Genomic DNA, 24,150 nt, shown 5'->3' with positions numbered 1-24,150 from the left:
ATGTGCATAGACTTTAAAGACGTAAACAAAGCTTGTCTAAAAGACAATTACCCGCTGCCCGAAATAGATCTAAAAGTGGAGTCTTTGCACGCTTACCCTTATAAATATTTTTTGGATGCCGCAAAAGGGTATCATCAAATTCCAATGGCGCAATAAGACGAGGACAAAACCGCTTTTCATACTGGAAAGGGCATTTATTGTTATATTAAAATGCCTTTTGGACTCAAGAATGCGGGAGCAACTTATCAACGATTAATTGATAAGGCATTTGAAGGCCAAATAGGCCGTAATCTTGAAGCTTACGTTGATGATCTTGTCATAAAAAGCAAAACGCAAGAGCAAATTTTGTTTAATATGGAAGAAACATTTGAAAGTTTGTGCAAGATTAATATGAAATTGAATCCGTCTAAATGTAGCTTCGGAGAAAGAGAAGGCAAATTCCTGGGATATTATGTCACTGAGCAAGGCATCCAGGTTAATCCTAAGAAAATAACCGCAATTGAAAACATGATCGCACTCAAGACTGTCAAGGATGTGCAAAGTTTGACAGGAAAGATAGCGGCTTTGACTAGGTTTTTGTCTAAGGCTGCGGAAAGACAGTTGCCTTTTTTCCGTACATTTAAAGGGTGTTTGAAGCAGAAGAATTTTGTATGGACAGAAGAGGCAGATAAAGCATTTCAAGAAATGAAGCAGTTGCTTGCTACGCTACCTACATTGATTGCGCCCGTAGATGGCAAAATTTTATATCTTTATATTTCGATTGCAAATGAAGCATTTGGTTCAGTGCTTGTTGCGGAACGAAACAAAGTCCAGAAGCCAGTTTACTTTGTTAGCAAGGCGCTTGCGGGAAGTGAAATAAACTACGCACCTATCAAAAAGTTTATTTACGTGTTGGTTTCGACATCAAGAAGGTTATGCAGATACTTTCAGGGTCATCCGATACATGTTTTAACTGACTTGCCGGTTAAACAAGTTTTGAGTACACCCGCGGTATCAGGAAGACTTGCCAAATGGGCAATCGAGTTAGGAGCATTTGAAATAACATATTTGCTGCGCACATCTGTAAAGGGCCAAGTTTTGGCAAGTTACCTTGCAGAAATGACGGGTGAGCTTAAAGTCATCCATGAAAGAACGCAATTAAAACCTCTTCAACATGAAATTTGGGATTTATATACAGATGGTGCGCCGTGTATTGAACGTGCAGGTGCGGGATTGGTATTAACAAGCCCGAGTGGTGAAGAACATACATACGCGCTGCGTTTTAATTTTGATGTAACAAATAACGAGGCTGAATATGAAGCACTGCTTGCGGGATTAAATGTGGCGCGTAAAATGAATATTTCACAGTTACGCGTATATGTAGATTTGCAGTTAGTGGCAAATCAATTTAATGGTTCGTTTGAAGCTCATGAGCTGTCAATGCAAAAGTATTTGAAACTTTTGCAGGAAGCCGCGAAAAAATTTGAATTTTTCGAATTGTCACAAGTGTCAAGAAGTCAAAACAAAAAGGCGGATGCGTTGAGTAAGCTTGCTGCATTGACTTTTTCGCACTTTCAAAAGCAGGTATGGGTAGAAGAACTTCCCCATAAGTCTATTGATGGTAGTCCGATTGTTGCGGCTATAGAGGAAGTTCAACCGAATTGGATGGATTCTATAATGCACTATTTTCGCAATAATACACTACCAGAAGATAAGAAAGAAGCTCGATTAGTGCTAGAAAGATCACCTATGTATGTGATCGAGAATGATATGTTATATCGTAAGTCATATTTGGGACCATTAATGCCGTGTGTGGGACCCGCAGAGGCTGCAACAATTATTGAGGTGGTGCATAGTGGATCTTGTGCTCTTCATTCAGGTTACAAAACTATTGCGGCGAAAATAATGCGAATTGGTTACTTTTGGCCTACCCTGTATCGTGATGTTGCGCAAATAGTTAAAAGATGTAAAAGTTGTCAAAGGCATGCGCCGCAGAATATAAAACCAAGACACGATATGATCCCAATTAATTCACCATGGCCGTTTTATAAATGGGCCATTGATATTGTGGGACCATTCCCCCCAGGGGCAGGGAATGTAAAGTTTCTGATTGTGGCAATTGATTATTTTACTAACTGGGTAGAAGCTAAAGCTTTGCGCACAATAACTGGAGTATAAGTGCGGAATTTTGTTTGGGAATACATTATTTGCAGGTTTGGTATCCCGCGAGAGCTTGTTAGTGATAATGGGGTACGGATTGCAAAAGACCCATTTTTAAGCTGGTGTGCAGAATTGAATATTGTGACGACCCAGAAAATTTCGACTTATTTTGAACCAAATCTTTACATGATTTAATATTTCGACACGATAAGCAAAGTCTGTTATGTTGAGTCTCAAAATTTTTGAACTGTTTTCATATATTCATTTATCCTTCGACTATTTCTGACGATTTACGAACAGTTGTATTTATATATATATTTACCTTTTAAATTTAAATTTTAGCACTCCGTACATATTACTTGGAACTAAAAACAAATATTAGATGAACCATTTTAAGATAAATATGTTATAATAATCCCAAAATTTATATTAGTTTAAATAGAAAAGTTTAATATTACTAATGTGACATAAGTAAACTTATAACCTAAATACGTATGTAATTTGGAAACATTAATTTAATATTCAACCAGGCTTAGTTAATCATATTAATTCAAATATATATATCATTGCAACTTGATCGATTCCATAGTCCATGTCGATGTCCTTGGCTAAATTAAATAAATAACTATAACTATATGGTGAACTATCAGGCACATCATATAAATTATCTAACATAAAAACAATGAATAGTAATCAAGATTGTTTTATTTGATTAATTAATTGTTACTTATGATTTGAGATATTCATAATTTACTACTATAATTTACTCTATTATTACTTATTAATTTACTCTATAATTTGAAAATTTCATAATGGTTACTTCTATTATTATGTATTACGTATAATCATGTTTAGACTAGCTATTAATGTGAGACATTATAAATATGCTTTTGTGTTATTTTTTTTATTTTATTATATGGGTCTAAATGATTAAATTATAGAAAGTCAGGTTATGTGAAATTGGTGGTTTAACTAGGATGAGTAAAATATTTCTATGAACAACATATAGTTTTGTATTACTATAACAATCTCACCCGCAACAACGCATAGGTGACCCCCAGTGGCGAAGCGAGAAATTTATATGAGTGGTGTCACTTAACAATTTTGAAATGTTTCAAGTCCTAAATTATTATTATTATTATTTTTTTTTTGACAAATTATGATTACGTAAAAACTATAAAAGGTATAGTTACCTTTAAATACAAATGTTTCATACAAATTTTTTTATTTGAAACAATTCATAGTTACAACTTCAAAGATCGAGACTTATAAATTTTTGTTGGTGCTAATTGAGTTTGATAATGCATTCACCAAATAATTTGCGATGAAGTAAAAAAAAAAAAAACTTTTGTTTATATGAGTAAGATTAAAATAAAGAGAGATTGCCGGATGCGTTAAAACTTTTCAATGGTTTCACAACCAAAATACATGTGGTGTCGCTTAAATAATTGAACTAATTATTAGACTAATTGATGGACTTTGAATAGTGTCACTTGACCCCATAGTAGTTTATTTGCCTCCGTCATTAGACAGACCCCAACACTCGTTCACACCATATATAATATAAGTTAAAGATTTTTTTTGAGACCATTATCTTTATAAAGATATGATCTCAATTAGTGGACACACTTTTAATTTTAATTTTAATTTTCCAATAATATGAAATGCGTTAATCATATAGGCAGCAAAAATATTACATGGTTCCAAATTGATGAATGCATATGTCCCCTCATTATATATATGCAAGTCCTATATGGATGTCATTAGACCTAGTATTTATTATTTGTTATTGTTATTTATTATATCATTATAGTGGAAAGTGGAATTTGTTATAGGTTGTACCCTATTATTTGAGTAACTTAAATTTTTAAAATTTTAAAATTGAAAAATTATTAATAAGATCATCAGTATGGATATGGATGATTTAGTCAACGCTGTATTTTGTTTACTCTATGTTTATCGAATTTTTTTTTTACATGCTAAGACTAGTGAACTCACTATACAATAGCTTTGATATTTAGTTATATTTTGGCCATTATTATATGTATCGTAATAATGGGTGGGAGATAAAAGAGAATGGAGGGGGCAGCGGTCCCTCTAAACTTTGTCATATTAGTTTATATATTATAGATTATAAGTTATATATTATACGTTTCGAGATAAAATAACAAAAAGGAGCAAGTTGATCATTTGGTCAGAGCTTCAAAACCAAGACCCCTTAAATTACGGCGCAAATTATTCTCAATCAATTTCAATTATATATAGCTTATAAAATATTTTTACGTTCAATAGATAAGAACACACTTCAAAAATCATATTTACACTTCACACGAAATAAACGAGAAAGGTGACTAGTTGATTCAAACAGAGCCTTTTCCTTGTGAAAATTCTGCACTGATCTAGATTTCAATGGTTAAACACTTCGGATCATTCTTACAGATCTTTAGTTTGTGTTACCTACTGTGCTATCTAAGGTGAGTTTCATTACTCCCTTTTTATATATATTTTTGAGCTGAGAATACATGCGTTGTTTTATAAATGTTTTACGAAATAGGCACAAGTACTAAAACTAATTCTATGTGGGTTTAAACCAGAAATATACCCTTAGCTTGGTAACATTAAACTACTTGTCTATGTACGGTAGGCGCGAATCCTAAAGATAGATCTATTGGGCCTGACAAACCCCATCCTGACTATGGGATGCTTTAGTACTTTGAAGTTATATTAAACACACCTGATCTGGTGTACTTCAGAGGGTAAAACATGAACGTTAAGGCTTGTTACCGAGTGCCTACAACTTATAGAATACTTTTATACACTTGCGAGTGTACATATATTTATAAACGGAAATCTTGTGGTCTATTTACATATTGAAATGATTGTTATGATAAACCTATGAACTCACCAACCTTTTGGTTGACACTTTTAAGCATGTTTATTCTCAGGTATGAAAGAAATCTTCCGCTGTGCATTTGCTAATTTTAAAGATAATACTTGGAGTCGTACATGACATATTTAGGTCAGTACCTCGCAATGGGACCAGATGTTGATGACTTCGTCCAGGTGGATTAGGACGGGTCACTACAGGTGGTATCAGAGCGGTGTTCTTAGCGAACCAGGTCTTGCATTAGTGTGTCTAATTGACAGTTATTTAGACGCATTAGTGAGTCTGGACTTCGACCGTGTCTGCATGTCAAAAGTTTTGCTTATCATTTAGTGTCGAAAATTACTTGCTTATCATCCTTAAAGTCTAGACACATCTTACTGCCTCCATTGCATAGATAGTGTATAGAAAAAAAAATTTTTATCTTAGCGTATCTGCTAATTCATATCTTAGTATATCTGTTACTGTAAACTTTACCTAACATGTTCCGTAGATTCCTCCGTAACTCATGGGATTTTAGTATTATATATGCATATGTAAATTATGTATTGCAGGGTACTAATCTACATACTATAATCTATTTCTTATCGACAATCCTTCATCTGATCGTACGAGATGAATCCCTCAATCAGTTCAAATTCCTCGGATTTCGACAGCTATTCCGATATTGAGTTTCACCTAAGGTCCGAAAGCAGTGTCACCAGAATGAATCAACCAGTCATCCATCCCTAAATCATCTAATGAGTCCGTAGTCGACTTAATCAACTGAAACGAGAAGAAGGCAATTCCTTTCCACCACCCAAATTTCCCCCTAGGAGAAGAGCCTGAAACACTTACCGGCGAATCAGTCCGAAACACCATTTTTACCCTCATTTCCAAGATATCTCGTAACTATTATATATTATCCACAATTCTAAATCTTATTCATCTGCTCGTTCCGACCGACAATCATCCTGGAGTAATGGAAGAAGTCAACGAGCTTCGCGCTCGGCAATAAATTTAGAGAATATGGTGCAAAATTTACCAGCTTCAGCAACATCACCGGCACCAACAGTACCATCAGTAACAGCACCAGTACCATCAACAATCCATGCCTCAACATCTCATTCTGTACCTAGAGTATAATCATCGTTCTACGTATCGTTCTACATCAATTATCTTCGTTCTTCGTGGCGATTATGTAATCTCCAATGTTATAGAGATTATATATTCTAGTTTTGACGGTAAACCAAATGAGATTAATATCATATTAACTCATTAAATCCATGATTACATCTGAAGAAAATATATATGTATATATATTTTTTTTTCATAAAGACTGTAATTAAAAATTCTTTCGTACAAACTGTTAATGGTGAAAATATTTTAACGGGTAGGTAATACCCGAGGAATATTTAGATTTCACATTAATAAATTACACTGTACATTATTCGAAGCTGATTCAACGGTCAATAACTATCCTACTTACATCCACAGATATACGTATCCGTTTACCGTAGAATAACCATATTCATCCAATTTCATATTTGGATTTTGATTTACCAGAATCCAACAAGTGGCATAATGAAGAAAACATTGGACAAAATAAAATTTGTTAGAAACAAACAAATTAACTACGAAAAATTTTGTTAAGAATCCACGCTAACTGTTCCAGCTAACTGTTCCTAGCTAACTGATTACATTTTTTATCGCAGTTTATTTATCGCAATTTAATTATCGCAATTTTATTTGTCGTCATTTAATTTCTGTTATTTACTTTACGCACTTTATTTATCGTCATTTATTTTTTTGTTATTTATTTTATGCACTTTAAATATCGGGACACGTATACAAGGTTTTGACATATCATATCGACGCATCTATATATATTATTTGGAATCACCATAGACACTCTATATGCAGTAATGATCGAGTTCTCTATACAGGGTTGAGGTTGATTCTACAATAATATATATAGTTTGAGTTGTGATCGAGTCTGAGACATGTACACGGGTCACGATACGTATTAATTAATTCGAATATTGTATATTAAACTATATAAGAATTATTGAGTTAGTGACTGTGGACTGCTAACTGTGGACTACCAAGATTGGACAATTAAAATGAATTCAAATATTGATTATAACATATGAAACTAAACAATTCTTCAAGTTTGCCACTTGATTTCATCTTAAACCTCATATTGTATCTTGATGATTACAATCTGCGTTCAAACATTTCATGATTCTTGAAAACACCTAAATTAAGAGGATGAACCAACCGCACTTCATCTACGGAAGAAAAGATCTATGCATATAGTTATGCACCTGGAAACTCTCGAAAACTGAGTAAACGTTTAATGCGTAGCTGTGCTAATCCCTTTAGCGTTATTATTACTGAAAATAACTTTGCAATCTCTTTCCAAATTAGTCAATTTTGTCACAGCTCTAACAAGTCAACTCCGACTCTTCGTCCGAAACAACCTCATTATAACCTTGATATATATGCGTACTCTTTATTGTTACTGGGGAACCTTTTATATTCCACCATATACCATCAGCGTTTAATCATCTAAACACACAATTCTCCTGAAATCATCTCGAATTGATAACCGAAGATTCAGATATCGTAGCATTAAATTCAGAGGAAACAGAAAAATTGTGGATGGTCTAAACGGCCAAAAGTTTGATGATAAGGAAGGGAGTGTTAGGAACGCTCAGAAAATTTGGAACTGAAAAACGGATTGAGCAAACTAGGAAGGAGACCAAGGACAAATACAAGGACCAAACCCTATATTCAAAGAATCCAGGTAATTCTAGATCAGATGAAATCTTTAGAGAATATCCTGCTCCGAAGTCATGTTAAAATCCTGCAGAAAGTCTTTCTTCATCAATCATCGAACTTAGAAATTCCAAAATATCATCATAAATATCTTCGATATTTTTGAAGATATTTTCATGAATATTCTCGTCCGAAATTATTTATCTCTTCGTGCTATCTATATTACATCATAAAGAAAACTACTTTTGTTTCAAAATTTCTTTAAAACTTGAGTTTGAATTATGAATGTTTTTGAAGTAGTGTTGGGAACTGAAGCATGAGTTAGTATAATATAATGACACTTGATCAACGTGATTATATTACAGTATGTCATGCTGAGTTTCTAATGGAATGTGATGATTCACAGATTATAAAGTCACCATGTGCCATGTTACACGACTCTTACATTCTATCTAATATATAAACATGTCAAGAACATAATTTCTTGATAGTTCTATCTTTTCTCTTGAATTATGGTAGGTTAACCAATCAAGATCGTAATATTACAATTTCTCTCTTAGAACATTAGTCATGGTCATTCGAAACTTCATACTTACGAATTTTAGATCATTATTCGCTTGACTTAAAGTCGGGAAGAGGAAAACAAAAAGAATGGAACTCCAAAATATAAAGGAAACAAAGGGAGTAGATTTATAGTGAAATATCCCACAGAACAATCAAGACAGAACATCACATTTAATCAAAGATGATCCTAATTTCCTTATTTACTGAAAAAAATCAAATCTTTTATAGATTTCAATGATTTCTATAGATCCCTTAAATTCTGGAAATCAATCGCGACTACGACGAATTTACAGTTATTTATTTCACACTTTTGTGATAGCTTCACTTATACTCTTCGCGTAATCGAATTGTTTTATCTATATTACTCAATGATGATAAATTTTTTTTATTCAACTCATATTCGTCATGAAAACATTTTTATTATTAGCTATGACCACCTCACTCAAATTTCGGGACGAAATTTCTTTAACGGGTAGGTACTGTGACGACCCAAAAAATTTCGACTTATTTTGAACCAAATCTTTACATGATTTAATATTTCGACACGATAAGCAAAGTCTGTTATGTTGAGTCTCAAAATTTTTGAACTGTTTTCATATATTCATTTATCCTTCGACTATTTCTGACGATTTACGAACAGTTGTATTTATATATATATTTACCTTTTAAATTTAAATTTTAGCACTCCGTACATATTACTTGGAACTAAAAACAAATATTAGATGAACCATTTTAAGATAAATATGTTATAATAATCCCAAAATTTATATTAGTTTAAATAGAAAAGTTTAATATTACTAATGTGACATAAGTAAACTTATAACCTAAATACGTATGTAATTTGGAAACATTAATTTAATATTCAACCAGGCTTAGTTAATCATATTAATTCAAATATATATATCATTGCAACTTGATCGATTCCATAGTCCATGTCGATGTCCTTGGCTAAATTAAATAAATAACTATAACTATATGGTGAACTATCAGGCACATCATATAAATTATCTAACACAAAAACAATGAATAGTAATCAAGATTGTTTTATTTGATTAATTAATTGTTACTTATGATTTGAGATATTCATAATTTACTACTATAATTTACTTTATAATTACTTATTAATTTACTCTATAATTTGAAAATTTCATAATGGTTACTTCTATTATTATGTATTACGTATAATCATGTTTAGACTAGCTATTAATGTGAGACATTATAAATATGCTTTTGTGTTATTTTTTTTATTTTATTATATGGGTCTAAATGATTAAATTATAGAAAGTCAGGTTATGTGAAATTGGTGGTTTAACTAGGATGAGTAAAATATTTCTATGAACAACATATAGTTTTGTATTACTATAACAATCTCACCCGCAACAATGCATGGGTGACCCCCAGTGGCGAAGCGAGAAATTTATATGAGTGGTGTCACTTAACAATTTTGAAATGTTTCAAGTCCTAAATTATTATTATTATTATTTTTTTTTTTTGACAAATTATGATTACGTAAAAACTATAAAAGGTATAGTTACCTTTAAATACAAATGTTTCATACAAATTTTTTTATTTGAAACAATTCATAGTTACAACTTCAAAGATCGAGACTTATAAATTTTTGTTGGTGCTAATTGAGTTTGATAATGCATTCACCAAATAATTTGCGATGAAGTAAAAAAAAAAAACTTTTGTTTATATGAGTAAGATTAAAATAAAGAGAGATTGCCGGATGCGTTAAAACTTTTCAATGGTTTCACAACCAAAATACATGTGGTGTCGCTTAAATAATTGAACTAATTATTAGACTAATTGATGAACTTTGAATAGTGTCACTTGACCCCATAGTAGTTTATTTGCCTCCGTCATTAGACAGACCCCAACACTCGTTCACACCATATATAATATAAGTTAAAGATTTTTTTTGAGACCATTATCTTTATAAAGATATGATCTCAATTAGTGGACACACTTTTAATTTTAATTTTAATTTTCCAATAATATGAAATGCGTTAATCATATAGGCAGCAAAAATATTACATGGTTCCAAATTGATGAATGCATATGTCCCCTCATTATATATATGCAAGTCCTATATGGATGTCATTAGACCTAGTATTTATTATTTGTTATTGTTATTTATTATATCATTATAGTGGAAAGTGGAATTTGTTATAGGTTGTACCCTATTATTTGAGTAACTTAAATTTTAAAATTTTAAAATTGAAAAATTATTAATAAGATCATCAGTATGGATATGGATGATTTAGTCAACGCTGTATTTTGTTTACTCTATGTTTATCGAATTTTTTTTTTTACATGCTAAGACTAGTGAACTCACTATACAATAGCTTTGATATTTAGTTATATTTTGGCCATTATTATATGTATCGTAATAATGGGTGGGAGATAAAAGAGAATGGAGGGGGCAGCGGTCCCTCTAAACTTTGTCATATTAGTTTATATATTATAGATTATAAGTTATATATTATACGTTTCGAGATAAAATAACAAAAAGGAGCAAGTTGATCATTTGGTCAGAGCTTCAAAACCAAGACCCCTTAAATTACGGCGCAAATTATTCTCAATCAATTTCAATTATATATAGCTTATAAAATATTTTTACGTTCAATAGATAAGAACACACTTCAAAAATCATACTTACACTTCACACGAAATAAACGAGAAAGGTGACTAGTTGATTCAAACAGAGCCTTTTCCTTGTGAAAATTCTGCACTGATCTAGATTTCAATGGTTAAACACTTCGGATCATTCTTACGGATCTTTAGTTTGTGTTACCTACTGTGCTATCTAAGGTGAGTTTCATTACTCCCTTTTTATATATATTTTTGGGCTGAGAATACATGCGTTGTTTTATAAATGTTTTACGAAATAGGCACAAGTACTAAAACTAATTCTATGTGGGTTTAAACCAGAAATATACCCTTAGCTTGGTAACATTAAACTACTTGTCTATGTACGGTAGGCGCGAATCCTAAAGATAGATCTATTGGGCCTGACAAACCCCATCCTGACTATGGGATGCTTTAGTACTTTGAAGTTATATTAAACACACCTGATCTGGTGTACTTCAGAGGGTAAAACATGAACGTTAAGGCTTGTTACCGAGTGCCTACAACTTATAGAATACTTTTATACACTTGCGAGTGTACATATATTTATAAACGGAAATCTTGTGGTCTATTTACATATTGAAATGATTGTTATGATAAACCTATGAACTCACCAACCTTTTGGTTGACACTTTTAAGCATGTTTATTCTCAGGTATGAAAGAAATCTTCCGCTGTGCATTTGCTAATTTTAAAGATAATACTTGGAGTCGTACATGACATATTTAGTCAGTACCTCGCAATGGGACCAGATGTTGATGACTTCGTCCAGGTGGATTAGGACGGGTCACTACAAATATAATCCAAAAATTCACATCGGTAGCGCATCCGCAAGCAAACGGGCTACGCGAAGTAACTAACCGCGATATTTTCAGCGAAATTCGAAAGCATTTGAATGAAAAGTGAAATGGGTGGGTTGATGAACTGTCGAATGTATTATGGGCTCATCGCACAACTTTTAAGAAAAGTACATGCGAAACACCTTTTAGCCTTGTGTATGGGTCAGAAGCAATGATCCCCGCGGAAGTTTTTGTCCAGACGCATAGGGTCATTAACTTTGATGAAAGTGCGAATGCAGATAACATTTGTGAAAGCTTAAATTTTATTGAGGAACACAGACTTATGGCTGCGATAAGGGAGACAAACAATAAGCAACAAATTGCCAAGTATTACAACAAGAAGGTGCGCGCATTAGCCTTTGATGTTGGAGAGTGGGTTTTGTAAAATAATGAAGCAAGCCGTGCTGAAAAACTTGGTAAATTGGGACCTAATTGGGAAGTACCATACCAAATAGTGGGAATTAATGCGGCAGGGTCTTACAAACTCCAAGACATTGAAGGGCGTCACATACCTAATGTGTGGCATGCTACTATGTTGAAAAGATACTATATGTAATGAAAAATAATATGAAAGGTTGTTGTAACACCACAATGTAATGATTAGTGCAATATGCAGCAGAGTTATGATTGTAATGCTGTACGAAATAAATAAAATTCGAATTTCACTCAAATTTCATAATGGGATACTTGTGCATAATTTGTAAACTTTAAGCATCGCATAAATAATGAGATTTGTAATTATGCAAAGTGATGGTACTGGTTAGTTAATGAAAAAATTCAAAGTGTATGCGAAAAGAACGAAACGCGAAAAATTTTGCCCAAGGTATTTGATTTAGCCATACTTGGATGCTTCGCAAGAAACAAAAATTTATGCCTAAGGATCGTTTCGGCGGACTTAGAAGATTCATAATGTACATAATGCACGCGCATACAGGTTGTTTCGCATAAAGTAATTGCTCGTTATGTGCACAATAATGAGCAATGAAATTGCAAAGGACAATGCTAGTAATTATGGATAATACTCTTAAGCGCTATATAAATAATAACAATTGCAATTTGATAATGCTAAAAACGAACATATATTTCATAGCATTATCCTTCCAGAAAGACAAGCTTTTAGTTGCAATTGTTCTATTTCCAAGTAATATTCGTTTAAATAATAAAAGGTGAAGACAAAAGACAGATTCGACGATTTGAAGACGCAAACGACCAAAAAGCTAAAAAGTACAAAGTACAATCCAAGTGATTCAATTTATTGATGAGAAACGTCTCAAAATCACAAGAGTACAAGCCGCAAAAAGCAAAGTACAAGATATTAAATTATACAAAAAGGCGTTCGAAAATCTGGAACCGAGACATGAACCAACTATCAACGTGCAACTCAACGGAGCTGAAATTACAAGTCAACTATGCACAAGAATATAATATAATATATAATTAATTATATATAATATTATATATTATAAATAATCAGCAGCCCACGTTTAATTCGTTTGGTGAGCTGGAATCCAAAGCTTCGCGACTGCGGAGCTGTGAAGAAGAAATGTACCGCACTCGCGGAGCTGTACAGTTCAAAGTGGGCCTATAAAAGGCCGCACATTCTGTCGATTTCATTACACCTTTTTCTTTTCCTTTCTCTGATTACATACGAAATATATATATTTATATTTTATAATTATAATTTTAATATTAAGTTAATAATAATAAGGTTATAGTGGCGAATGTTTTAAGTTTGTAAGTCGAAATTCTGTCCGTGTAACACTACACGATTAATACTCATTGTAAGTTATGCTCAACCTTTTTAAATTAATGTCTCGTAGCTAAGGTATTATTATGTTTATTTAAGCCGAAGTAATCATGATGTTGGACTAAATATTAAGACGGGGTTATTGGGCTTTGGACCATAATTGAGGTTTGGACAAAAGACCGACACTTGTGGAAATTGGACTATGAGCTATTAATGGGCTTTATATTTGTTTAACTGAATGATAGTTCGTTAATTTAATATAGAGATTTACAATTTAAGGTAATTATAAATAACCACATACACTCGATCAGACACGATGGGCGGGATATTTATAAATATTAATAATCGTTCATTTAACCGGACACAGGAATGGATTAATAGTCAATGGACTCATTAAAACAGGGGTGGATTACATACAAGGACACTTGGTGTAATTGTTAATAAAGTATTAAAACCTTGGTTTGCACACAGTCGATAACCTGGTGTAATCATTAACAATGTATTAAAACCTTTTTACAGTTTAAGTCCCCAATTAGTTGAAATATTTGACTTCGGGTATAAGGGTAATTTGACGAGGACACTCGCACTTTATATTTATGACCGATGGACTGTTATGGACAAAAACCAGATGGACATATAGAATAATCCAGGACAAAGGACAATTAACCCGTGGTAATAAATTAAAATCAACACGTCGAACATCATGATTACGGAAGTTTAAATAAGCATAATTCCTTTATTTTATATCTCATCGCACTTTTATTTATCGTCATTTTATTTTTCGTACTTCAAATTATTGCATTTTTAATTATCGTACTTTTATTTATCGCACTTTTATTTATCGTCATTTACTTTACACTTTAAATTAAGTTGTATTTATATTTAATATTTTACATTAGGTTTTAATTGTGACTTAAGACATAAAATTGACAAACCGGTCACTAAACGGTAAAAACCCTCTTTTAATAATAATAGTACTACTTATATAAATATATTTATATACAAATATAGTTTAAAATATATATAGCGTTAAACTCAGCTAGCTCCCTGTGGAACGAACCGGACTTACTAAAAACTACACTACTCTACGATTAGGTACACTGCCTATAAGTGTTGTAGCAAGGTTTAGGTATATCCATTCAATAAATAAATAAATAACTTGTGTAAAATTGTATCGTATTTAATAGTATTTCATAGTAAAATATAATCTATTTCGTATTACACCTCGCACACATCAAGTATTTTTGGCGCCGCTGCCGGGGAACTTCATCAACACCGAAGCAAAACGCTATATATAAAAAAAAGATTTTTTTAATCTATTTTTATAAAAATATATTTTATATAAGTTTTAAAATATAAAAACATAAAAAAAATATATAAATATATATATATTTTTAAGTGTTTAAAATTAAAAAGTTTTTATTTTTAGTTACAAAAACTAATAAGTAATTTTTGTTAAAATATAAGTTTTACTTAAATTATATTTTCTAAAAATTAAAATCAGAAAAAGAAAATAAAAATCAAAATATATAAAAAAAAAATTTATGCTGAACCTGCATATTTTGGCCTGCATTAATCTGAGACTGCGTAACTCCGCACTCGCGGAGCTTTTTGGGCGGAAACCATCTGCACTCGCGGAGCCGCCTGACAGGCTGAACCTCAGACTGCATTAATTACGGGATTAGGGTTATTTATTTAATTATTATTATTATTAATTAGGTTTTAATTAAATTAATAATTAGTTTTAGTTTTAATTTAATTATGTATTTCAAGTTTTAAGTAGTTTTATTAATTAATACTTTTATAAAAAAAATAAATAATATTTTTATAAAAATAAGTAATTTTATCATTTTTTGTTTCTTTTTATAAATTTTATATTTTTACCGTTTATTCGTAATTTGTATATTTTTCGTTCGTAATTAGTTTTAAACTTAATTCTTGCCGTAGTTATTTTATTTCTAAATTTTTAGGCTTTGCCGTAAAATCCCTTAAGTGCTTTTTCTTTAGATTAAGACTTAGGTGCTTTAGAAATTTACGACGTCGCTTATCGCTCTAGTTTTAAATAGATTTTAGTGCCTAATTAAGTTATTGTCGTTTGGATATAGAATTCCTTTAAGCTTTAATACCTGTAGACGCAAGTTTTAAGTATTTAGTTTTTAGACTTTTAAGTTTCGACGCTTTATTTTCTTATTTTTATTTTTCGACTGTTTGTTTTTCGACTATTATTTTTCGACCTTTTATTTTTCGACGTTTTTCGATGCACTCTTTTTCTTCCTCTTATTTCTCGACGCTCTAGTTTTTAGGACATAGAATTTATCTTCAAAATTTTGACGAAAAAATTATTTTAAGCGATTGAATTGATATACATCCAAAATTTTCTGGTTCGTAGTAATAGTTGGATTTGTTAGTGGCGAGTTGTGGGCTTCCGATTTAAAGGGTCCTGGCTACCTGCTGCATCTATTGGCTATTCGAAACGTGGGCAAAATCAGAAAAGTCTATTAATTTGATAACTTATATAATTTTTTATTTTTTTATAACTAATAGGATTTCAGTGAATGCACCGAGCAAAACGTTCATCACCTTTCATACGTTCACCACCTGTAACTCGATCAAGACATCAAGCCAATATTGTTGCTGTTGATTTTTCTTTAGAATCATCATCTAGTCGACCACGTACTCCAATTCAATTTTCCGATAATCCATTCTTTGAACCCGACCTCACAATTGAGAACCCGGAGGATATTCAAGGACAATTCAGAGATCCTGAGCCACTAATCATTTCTCATGAACCACAAGTTACTCAACCAGAGATTGTCAAGGAAGAAACCATTAAATCAAAATCCTCTAGTGATTCAGATTCAACAATTTCAATTATGGAAAATCAGGAACCTCTAAGTATGGAAGATCGAATGAGAGCTACACGCACTGGCCAAGGTTATGCCAATACTCAACCGAATATTAATGCGCCAGATTATGAAATCAAAGGAAAAATCCCACACATGGTAACTAATCAATGCCAATTTAGTGGTACGCCAAAAGAAGATCCAAACGAACATCTTCGTACCTTTAATAGGATCTGTACTTTATTTAAAATCAGAGAAGTTGAGGATGAACAGATCTATCTCATGTTATTTTCCTGGACTTTAAAGGGAGAAGCCAAAGATTGGTTAGAATCGTTACCTGAAGGGGCGATTGATACATGGGATGTTTTAGTTGAAAAATGTCTTAAAAGATTCTTTCCGGCATCCAAAGCCGTGAGACTTCAAGGAGAAATTGTTACGTTCATGTAGAAGCCAAATGAAACTCTATATGAGGCGTGGACAAGATTTGGAAATTTGTTAAGAGGATGTTCTCAACACGGTTTAGATACTTATCAAATAGTACAAATATTCTACCAAGGATGTGACATTACAACACGAAAAGACATCGACATAGCAGCTGTTGGTTCCATTATGAAGAAAACCGCAACTGAAGCTTACAAAATTATTGATAACACAGCCTCCCACTCACATGAGTGGCATCAAGAAAAAGACATCGTTAGATCATCTAAAGCGGCTAGAGCCGATTCTAGCCATGGCTTTGATTCCATTTTCGCAAAGTGAGACGCTTTCGAGAGACGAATGGAAAAGATGACTAAGGATATTCACGCAATACGAATTAGTTGTGAGCAGTGTGGAGGACCACATTTGACAAAAGATTGTCTCAGTATTGAACAAACAATGGAACAAAGAGAGAATGTTTCATACATGAACCAAAGGCCTGAAAATAATTATCAAAATAATTATCAACCGCCAAGACCAAACTACAATCAAAATCAGAATTATAACTGAAATGTTCCATACAACAACCAACAAGGTCCTAGCAATCAACAAGCATCTAATAATACTTACAACCAGCAAAGACCTATTTTTCCAAATAAACCACCACAAACCGATGATATGTCGAAGCTAGTTGAATCTCAAACGCAGTTTTTCACATCTCAGAAACAAACTAATGAACAAAATGCTCAAGCATTTAGAAATCAACAAGCTTCTTTTCAAAATCTGGAACAAGAAGTAAGTAACCTAGCAAGGTTGATAGGTGAAAGAAAACCGGAGAGTCTACCTAGTGATACAAATGCTAACCCCCGAAATGAAACAGCTAAAGCCATTACCACGAGAAGTGGTATTACACTTAAACCACCTGAAATACCTGTAATTTATGATGACTTTATTCCTACTCCACGAGCACCACAGCCTGAGCAAGATAAGGAAACAGAACCGGTAGTTGAAAAGGTTAATGAAGATAACACAGTTAAGGCAAAGCCTTATGTTAAACCATACCAACCACCACTTCCTTACCCGAGTAAAATGAGATAAGAAAGACTTGAAGCCGAGCAATCCAAATTCTTGGATATGTTTAAACAAATAAATGTCAATCTTCCTTTCATTGATGTGATTTCAGGAATGCCAAGATATGCTAAATTCCTGAAAGATCTAATCACAAATAGAAAGAAAATGGAAGAACTCTCGGCTGTTACAATGAATGCTAATTGTTCTGCAGTGCTGTTGAATAAGCTACCAGAAAAAACTCTCTGATCCGGGAAGTTTCACAATTCCATATTTTCTGGGTAGTCCTAATTCAATAGAAGCATTGGCAGACTTAGGTGCTAGTATAAATCTAATGCTATATTCATTATACGCTAAACTAGACCTCGGAGAATTGAAACCAACAAGAATAAGCATACAACTAGCCGATTGATCAGTAAAATATCCTAGAGGGATAATGGAAAACATGCTAGTTAAAGTTGGTACTTTAGTATTTCCAGTAGATTTTGTTATTCTAGACATGGAAGAAGATTCTCGAGTTCCTCTCATATTAGGAAGACCATTCTTAAACACGGCTAAAGCAATAATAGACGTATTCGGTAAGAAACTGACCCTAAGTATAGAGGACAAGAGTGTTACCTTTTCTGTTGATAGAGCCATGCAACAACCGCAATCTGCAGATGATACATGTTATTACATTCAAACTATAGATTCACATGCAGAATTGTTAGAAGAATTTTTAGAATTACAAGGAACGGGAGAATGTTCTTTAAGAGAAGGAACTGAACCAATTGATGAAGCTGAAATGTTAGCCACACTCATGGCTAATGAATACGAACCAACAACAGAAGAACTTCAAATGCTAAAAGAGGAAGACAGATATCGATATAAATCATCGATAGAAGAACCACCGATATTAGAGTTAAAGCCACTTTCAAACCATTTGGAATACGCTTATTTACATGGTGAATCTGAATTACAAGTAATAATATCATCTTCTCTTACAGAAAAAGAAAAATCTCAACTCATTTCTGTGCTAAAAGCTCACAAACCAGCTATTGCATGGAAGATTCATGACATTAAAGGCATAAGTCCTTCGTATTGCATACATAAAATCCTTATGGAAGAAGGTCATAAAACATATGTGCAATGCTAACGAAGACTAAATCCTAATATGCAAGATGTTGTTAAGAAAGAAATTATTAAACTGCTAGATGCAGGTTCAATTTATCCAATCTCTGATAGTCCATGAGTAAGCCCAGTTCAATGTGTACCTAAGAATGGTGGCATGACTGTCATCACAAATGAAAAAGATGAGCTTATTCCTACTAGGACTGTAACAGGATGGCGTGTCTGTATTGATTATAGAAAATTAAATGACGCCACCAAAAAAGATCACTTTCCCTTACATTTCATTGATCAAATGTTGGAAAGGTTAGCCGGAAATAGTTACTATTGTTTTCTTGACAGTTTTTCCGGATATTTTCAAATTCCAATCGCACCCGAGGACCAAGAGAAAACCACCTTCACGTGCCCTTATGGTACTTTGCTTACAAATGCATGCCATTTGGACTATGCAACACCCTGCAACCTTTCAAAGGTGCATGATGACGATTTTTCATGACATGATACAAGAATGCATGGAAGTTTTCATGGATGACTTTCAGTCTTCGGTGATACTTTTGAAACATGTCTAGTTAATCTTGAACGAATGCTTATTAGATGCGAGCAATCAAATCTAGTTCTTAATTGGGAGAAATGCCATTTCATGGTTAAAGAAGGCATCGTTCTTGGTCATAAAATTTCAAAGGAAGGAATTGAAGTAGATAGAGCTAAAGTAGATGTAATTGCTAAACTTCCACATCCCACCAATGTTAGAGGAGTTAGGAGTTCTCTAGGGCATGCCAGTTTTACCGACGTTTCATAAAAGATTTTTCTAAAATTGCCACTCCTATGAATAAACTCCTAGAAAAAGATGCTCCATTCATCTTTTCGGATGAATGCATCAAATCTTTTAATATATTTAAAGAAAAACTCACTAATGCACCGATCATGATAACTCCAAATTGGAATCTACCATTTGAACTCATGTGCGATGCAAGTGATTTTGCAATGAGAGTCATTTTAGGACAAAGGATTGAAAAACAATTTCAACCTATCTATTACGCTAGTAAGACATTACAAGGAGCACAAATGAATTACACAACTACTGAAAAAGAACTCCTTGCCATTGTCTTTGCTTTTGACAAATTTCGTTCATATCTCGTTCTAGCTAAAACGGTGGTCTATACCGACCATTCTGCTCTTAGATACCTATTTTCAAAAAAAGATGCCAAACCACGATTAATCCGTTGGATCTTACTCTTACAAGAGTTCGATATTGAAATCCGAGACAAAAAGGGAGCAGAAAATCCCGCAGCTGATCATCTTTCTCGCCTTGAAAATCCTGAATTAGAAGTTCTAAACGAATCGGCCATACAAGACAACTTTCCAGATGAATATCTATTGAAGATCGATTATAATGAAATTCCATGGTTTGCAGACTATGCAAACTACTTAGTATGTGGATTCCTTGAAAAAGGGTTGTCGTACCAAAAACGAAAGAAATTCTTTAGTGATATAAAACACTATTTTTGGGAAGATCCACATTTATTTAAAAGTTATCCCGATGGAATAATACGCCGATGCGTATTCGGAGATGAGCAAGTCAAATCTTAAACCATTGTCACACAGGACCAACAGGAGGGCATTATGGGCCTCAACTCACAGCAAGAAAAGTTTACGACGCTGGATTCTATTGGCCTACAATTTTCAAAGACGCACACCTTCTTTGTAAATCCTGTGATGCATGTCAAAGGGCCGGAAAAATAAGTCAACGTGATGAAATGTCACAAAATGTCTTTCAAGTATGTGAAGTATTTGACGTTTGGGGTATTGACTTTATGGGTCCATTTCCAAAATCTCATAATAATCTCTACATTCTCGTTGCCATTGATTATGTATCTAAATGGGTGGAAGCACAAGCTCTCCCAACTAACGATGCACGAGTTGTAGTCTGTAGTGACCCGAACTTTTCCATGTTTATATATATTAATTGAGATTGATATTTACATGATTAAATGTTTCCAACATGTTAAGCAATCAAACTTGTTAAGACTTGATTAATTGAAATATGTTTCATATAGACAATTGACCACCCAAGTTGACCGGTGATTCACGAACGTTAAAACTTGTAAAAACTATATGATGACATATATATGGATATATATATATATATATATATATATATATATATATATATATATATATATATATATATATATATATATATATATATATATATATATATATATAGTTAACATGATACTATGATAAGTAAACATATCATTAAGTATATTAACAATGAACTACATATGTAAAAACAAGACTACTAACTTAATGATTTTTAAACGAGACATATATGTAACGATTATCGTTGTAAAGACATTTAATGTATATATATCATATTAAGAGATATTCATACATGATAATATCATGATAATATAATAATTTAAAATCTCATTTGATATTATAAACATTGGGTTAACAACATTTAACAAGATCGTTAACCTAAAGGTTTCAAAACAACACTAACATGTAACGACTAACGATGACTTAACGACTCAGTTAAAATGTATATACATGTAGTGTTTTAATATGTATTTATACACTTTTGAAAGACTTCAATACACTTATCAAAATACTTCTACTTAATAAAAATGTTTACAATTACATCCTCGTTCAGTTTCATCAACAATTCTACTCGTATGCACCAGTATTCGTACTCGTACAATACACAGCTTTTAGATGTATGTACTATTGGTATATACACTCCAATGATCAGCTCTTAGCAGCCCATGTGAGTCACCTAACACATGTGGGAACCATCATTTGGCAACTAGCATGAAATATCTCATAAAATTACAAAAATATGAGTAATCATTCATGACTTATTTACATGAAAACAAAATTACATATCCTTTATATCTAATCCATACACCAACGACCAAAAACACCTACAAACACTTTAATTCTTCAATATTCTTCATCTAATTGATCTCTCTCAAGTTCTATCTTCAAGTTCTAAGTGTTCTTCATAAATTCTACAAGTTCTAGTTACATAAAATCAAGAATACTTTCAAGTTTGCTAGCTCACTTCCAATCTTGTAAGGTGATCATCCAACCTCAAGAAATCTTTGTTTCTTACAGTAGGTTATCATTCTAATACAAGGTAATAATCATATTCAAACTTTGGTTCAATTTCTATAAATATAACAATCTTATTTCAAGTGATGATCTTACTTGAACTTGTTTTCGTGTCATGATTCTGCTTCAAGAACTTCGAGCCATCCAAGGATCCGTTGAAGCTAGATCCATTTTTCTATTTTCCAGTAGGTTTATCCAAGGAACTTAAGGTAGTAATTATGTTCATAACATCATTCGATTCATACATATAAAGCTATCTTATTCGAAGGTTTAAACTTGTAATCACTAGAACATAGTTTAGTTAATTCTAAACTTGTTCGCAAACAAAAGTTAATCCTTCTAACTTGACTTTTAAAATCAACTAAATACATGTTCTATATCTATATGATATGCTAACTTAATGATTTAAAACCTGGAAACACGAAAAACACCGTAAAACCGGATTTACGCCGTCGTAGTAACACCGCGGGCTGTTTTGGGTTAGTTAATTAAAAACTATGATAAACTTTGATTTAAAAGTTGTTATTCTGAGAAAATGATTTTTATTATGAACATGAAACTATATCCAAAAATTATGGTTAAACTCAAAGTGGAAGTATGTTTTCTAAAATGGTCATCTAGACGTCGTTCTTTCGACTGAAATGACTACCTTTACAAAAACGACTTGTAACTTATTTTTCCGACTATAAATCTATACTTTTTCTGTTTAGATTCATAAAATAGAGTTCAATATGAAACCATAGCAATTTGATTCACTCAAAACGGATTTAAAATGAAGAAGTTATGGGTAAAACAAGATTGTATAAGTTTTCTCATTTTAGCTACGTGAAAATTGGTAACAAATCTATTCCAACCATAACTTAATCAACTTGTATTGTATGTAATCTTGAGATACCATAGACACGTATACAATGTTTCAACCTATCATGTCGACACATCTATATATATTTCGGAACAACCATAGACACTCTATATGTGAATGTTGGAGTTAGCTATACAGGGTTGAGGTTGATTCCAAAATATATATAGTTTGAGTTGTGATCAATAATGAGATACGTATACACTGGGTCGTGGATTGATTCAAGATAATATTTATCGATTTATTTCTGTACATCTAACTGTGGACAACTAGTTGTAGGTTACTAACGAGGACAGCTGACTTAATAAACTTAAAACATCAAAATATATTAAAAGTGTTGTAAATATATTTTGAACATACTTTGATATATATGTATATATTGTTATAGGTTCGTGAATCAACCAGTGGCCAAGTCTTACTTCCCGACGAAGTAAAAATCTGTGAAAGTGAGTTATAGTCCCACTTTTAAAATCTAATATTTTTGGGATGAGAATACATGCAGGTTTTATAAATGATTTACAAAATAGACACAAGTACATGAAACTACGTTCTATGGTTGAATTATCGAAATCGAATATGCCCCTTTTTATTAAGTCTGGTAATCTAAGAATTAGAAAACAGACACCCTAATTGACGCGAATCCTAAAGATAGATCTATTGGGCCTAACAAACCCCATCCAAAGTACCGGATGCTTTAGTACTTCGAAATTTATATCATATCCGAAGGGTGTCCCGGAATAATGGGGATATTCTTATATATGCATCTTGTTAATGTCGGTTACCAGGTGTTCACCATATGAATGATTTTTATCTCTATGTATGGGATGTGTATTGAAATATGAAATCTTGTGGTCTATTGTTACGATTTGATATATATAGGTTAAACCTATAACTCACCAACATTTTTGTTGACGTTTAAAGCATGTTTATTCTCAGGTGAATACTAAGAGCTTCCGCTGTTGCATACTAAAATAAGGACAAGATTTGGAGTCCATGTTTGTATGATATTGTGTAAAAACTGCATTCAAGAAACTGATTTCGATGTAAGATATTTGTATTGTAAACCATTATGTAATGGTCGTGTGTAAACAGGATATTTTAGATTATCATTATTTGATAATCTACGTAAAGCTTTTTAAACCTTTATTTATGAAATAAAGGTTATGGTTTGTTTTA

General features: G+C 32.5%; 1 protein-coding gene across 1 annotated transcript; it reads left to right on the top strand.

The window, feature by feature from the left end:
• The first annotated feature begins 210 nt into the window (after positions 1–210).
• LOC139889378 (uncharacterized) lies at positions 211–2,157 on the top strand. The gene has a single exon (XM_071872336.1). The coding sequence runs from the start codon at positions 211–213 to the stop codon at positions 2,155–2,157; it is 1,947 nt and encodes a 648-aa protein (XP_071728437.1).
• Positions 2,158–24,150: the final 21,993 nt, after the last annotated feature.

Source organism: Rutidosis leptorrhynchoides, chromosome 2 (assembly GCF_046630445.1).
Source record: "Rutidosis leptorrhynchoides isolate AG116_Rl617_1_P2 chromosome 2, CSIRO_AGI_Rlap_v1, whole genome shotgun sequence".
Lineage (NCBI taxonomy): Eukaryota > Viridiplantae > Streptophyta > Magnoliopsida > Asterales > Asteraceae > Rutidosis > Rutidosis leptorrhynchoides.
The sequence above is the reverse complement of the archived record's forward strand: the minus strand, read 5'-3'. Positions and strand labels throughout refer to the sequence as shown.

Coding starts and splice junctions, on each gene's coding strand:
- LOC139889378 (XM_071872336.1), top strand. CDS start 211: ATGCCTTTTGGACTCAAGAATGCGGGAGCAACTTATCAACGATTAATT.